Source organism: Sphaeroforma arctica, assembly GCF_001186125.1.
Source record: "Sphaeroforma arctica JP610 unplaced genomic scaffold supercont1.495, whole genome shotgun sequence".
NCBI lineage: Eukaryota > Ichthyosporea > Ichthyophonida > Sphaeroforma > Sphaeroforma arctica.
This window is the reverse complement of record NW_014040063.1, coordinates 42,809-44,964: the sequence shown is the minus strand read 5'-3', so window position 1 is coordinate 44,964 and position 2,156 is coordinate 42,809. Positions and strand designations below refer to the sequence as shown.

Genomic DNA, 2,156 nt, shown 5'->3' with positions numbered 1-2,156 from the left:
GGTTTGAGTATGATGTTCCCAGGAAGACAGCAAGTTCGACGAGCGAATTTAAAATACCCAAGAAGACTAGGGTTGCGGATAGAAGTGGAGAAATAGAAGGTTACACGAACCACACGAACCGTTATGTACGCCATACGAGTTCGGAACGGTATGGGGGGACTGGTAATCGAGACCGCGATCACATAGCGAGCACATCGAATTTTAACGACGGTGATAGATATAATAATAGTGGTGGGGATAGGTATAATAATATTGGCGGTGGGTGGTATAACAATTCTGATGGAGATAGGTATGGTACCAATGGTGCAGACAGATATAATAATACTGACAGTGATAGGTATTATAGTACTGGTAGGGATAGGTACAATAACATTGCTGGGGATAAGTACAATAGTCCTGGCAGAGACATACATAATGCTACTGGTTCAGACAGGTATAGTGACACTCGTGAAGATGGGTATTACAACACTGGCGGCGATAGGTATAATAACGCTGGCATCAGAAAACGGGCACGAGAAGACAGAGGAGCAGATCACAGGCGTAGACAAAGCCATCGTACGCGCAATCACAGTCCAGATGAACAGTCACCGGAGCCGCGCGGAAGAGGGTATGATCGGGGCGTTGTGGACTCTACTGTACGGAAAAGTATCAACACATCTGAAAAGGGTAATCTTACATCCCAGAATAATAGTCACCAAAATATCAATTCTGAAACGGATCATAACCTTGATGCCATTGAGTTGCTGGGCTGGGCTGGTCACAACCCTGTCCTGAACCACCGACTGGACAGTGCCTGTGGAATGAAGCTGGTGGTGCTGGACTTGAACGGCTTGTTGGTGCACAGAACTAGGGGTCAGAATTTTTCTACGCATCCCAACCACAAATTTATCAAAAACCTACAGGGGAAGCCGCAAGGTGTGTTGATACGGCCGTATGTGGTAGAGTTTATCGATTTCCTGTTCACCCACTTTCACGTGGCTGTTTGGAGTTCTATGATGGACAAGAATGTTCGGTCGATTATGGAGGTGGTATTTCGTCCAGAGGATTTGAAGCGGGTGTACTTCCTGCTGCACCAGGGCAGCTGTGATGTCGCCAAGCATCCAGAGAACAAACACAAGCCTCTCCTGATAAAAGATCTGCACAAAGTTTGGAGGGCAGATGTGCACTTTACGAAAGAGAATACTTTGCTCATAGACGACAGCAAGCTGAAAGCTAGGCGGAACCCGTCTAATCTACTATTCAACCCAGAGGAGTGGGTGGGAGACATGGAGGATACCGCTTTGTCGCCCGAGGGCGGGTATATTTACACTTGGATGGATGGGTTCTCCAAGTGGACAGGATCGGTGGCCGATTACGTGAAGGATCAGGAGAAGAAAGGGAATTGGGGTCGACTCGACGAGTAGTTGATAATCAGTGCTGGAGTATGGGGTAGGAAGAGTGCATCAGGCGTATCATCTATTTATGGACAGGGAGCATCCGTGTAGTGTTGCGTATGGATTGTGCATGTTGAATCCGAGGGTTAGCTGTCAAAGCACACTCGGGAGTGTCCAGCGTGGCTGTGAACGACGTAATATTGAGTATTTAAAGGGCACATCTGCCCCCCACAAATAGAGAGAGATTGTTTCGCCGCGAGCAAAAGCGTTCAGTATTGAAAACCAAGCCATGTGGTATCCTACAGATGAGTTGGTTGTCAGCATAGCTACTACGTGTAAGTTAAACTTCTTGTGGGGCCTGTTGTGTTTGTGAAGTAACAGGGCTTACACCTACTGAATATAAAGTCAATTAGCACTGCTAAACGTTCACTTGGTTTCGCACAGTTCTGGGATATCGCTACAAAAAGTATGACACCAAGCGTATACGCTATGGTGAGCAATCTGGTACATAAATTTTCTCCCAAGTACGATTTGGAACACTACATCGTATGAAACCTATCGAATACAGAGGTGGGGCCGCCCTTTAGGATATTATCTCGACAGTAGGATATGGCCTCTCAGTTTTTTATAGCTTTATGGATGTTATGTATATTGCTTTATTTTCTGCGTGATGTGATCGGCGTAGACCATAGAAATTCTAACACAATATATTTGTGAATATACAAATATATACACACACACACACACACACACACACACAGAGAGATACACACACACACACAT

At 45.7% G+C, this 2,156-nt stretch overlaps 1 protein-coding gene across 1 annotated transcript in view; it reads left to right on the top strand.

Moving 5' to 3' along the window:
* Positions 1-1,403, top strand: part of SARC_06750 (hypothetical protein) — a gene marked incomplete at both ends in the record, with an annotated part of 1,630 nt that extends 227 nt beyond the window's left edge. Inside the window, one exon of the mRNA XM_014299336.1 lies at positions 23-1,403. Within this exon, the coding sequence (XP_014154811.1) occupies positions 23-1,403 (1,381 nt within the window). The remainder of the gene's footprint in view (positions 1-22) is intronic.
* Between the last annotated feature and the right edge of the window lie 753 nt (positions 1,404-2,156).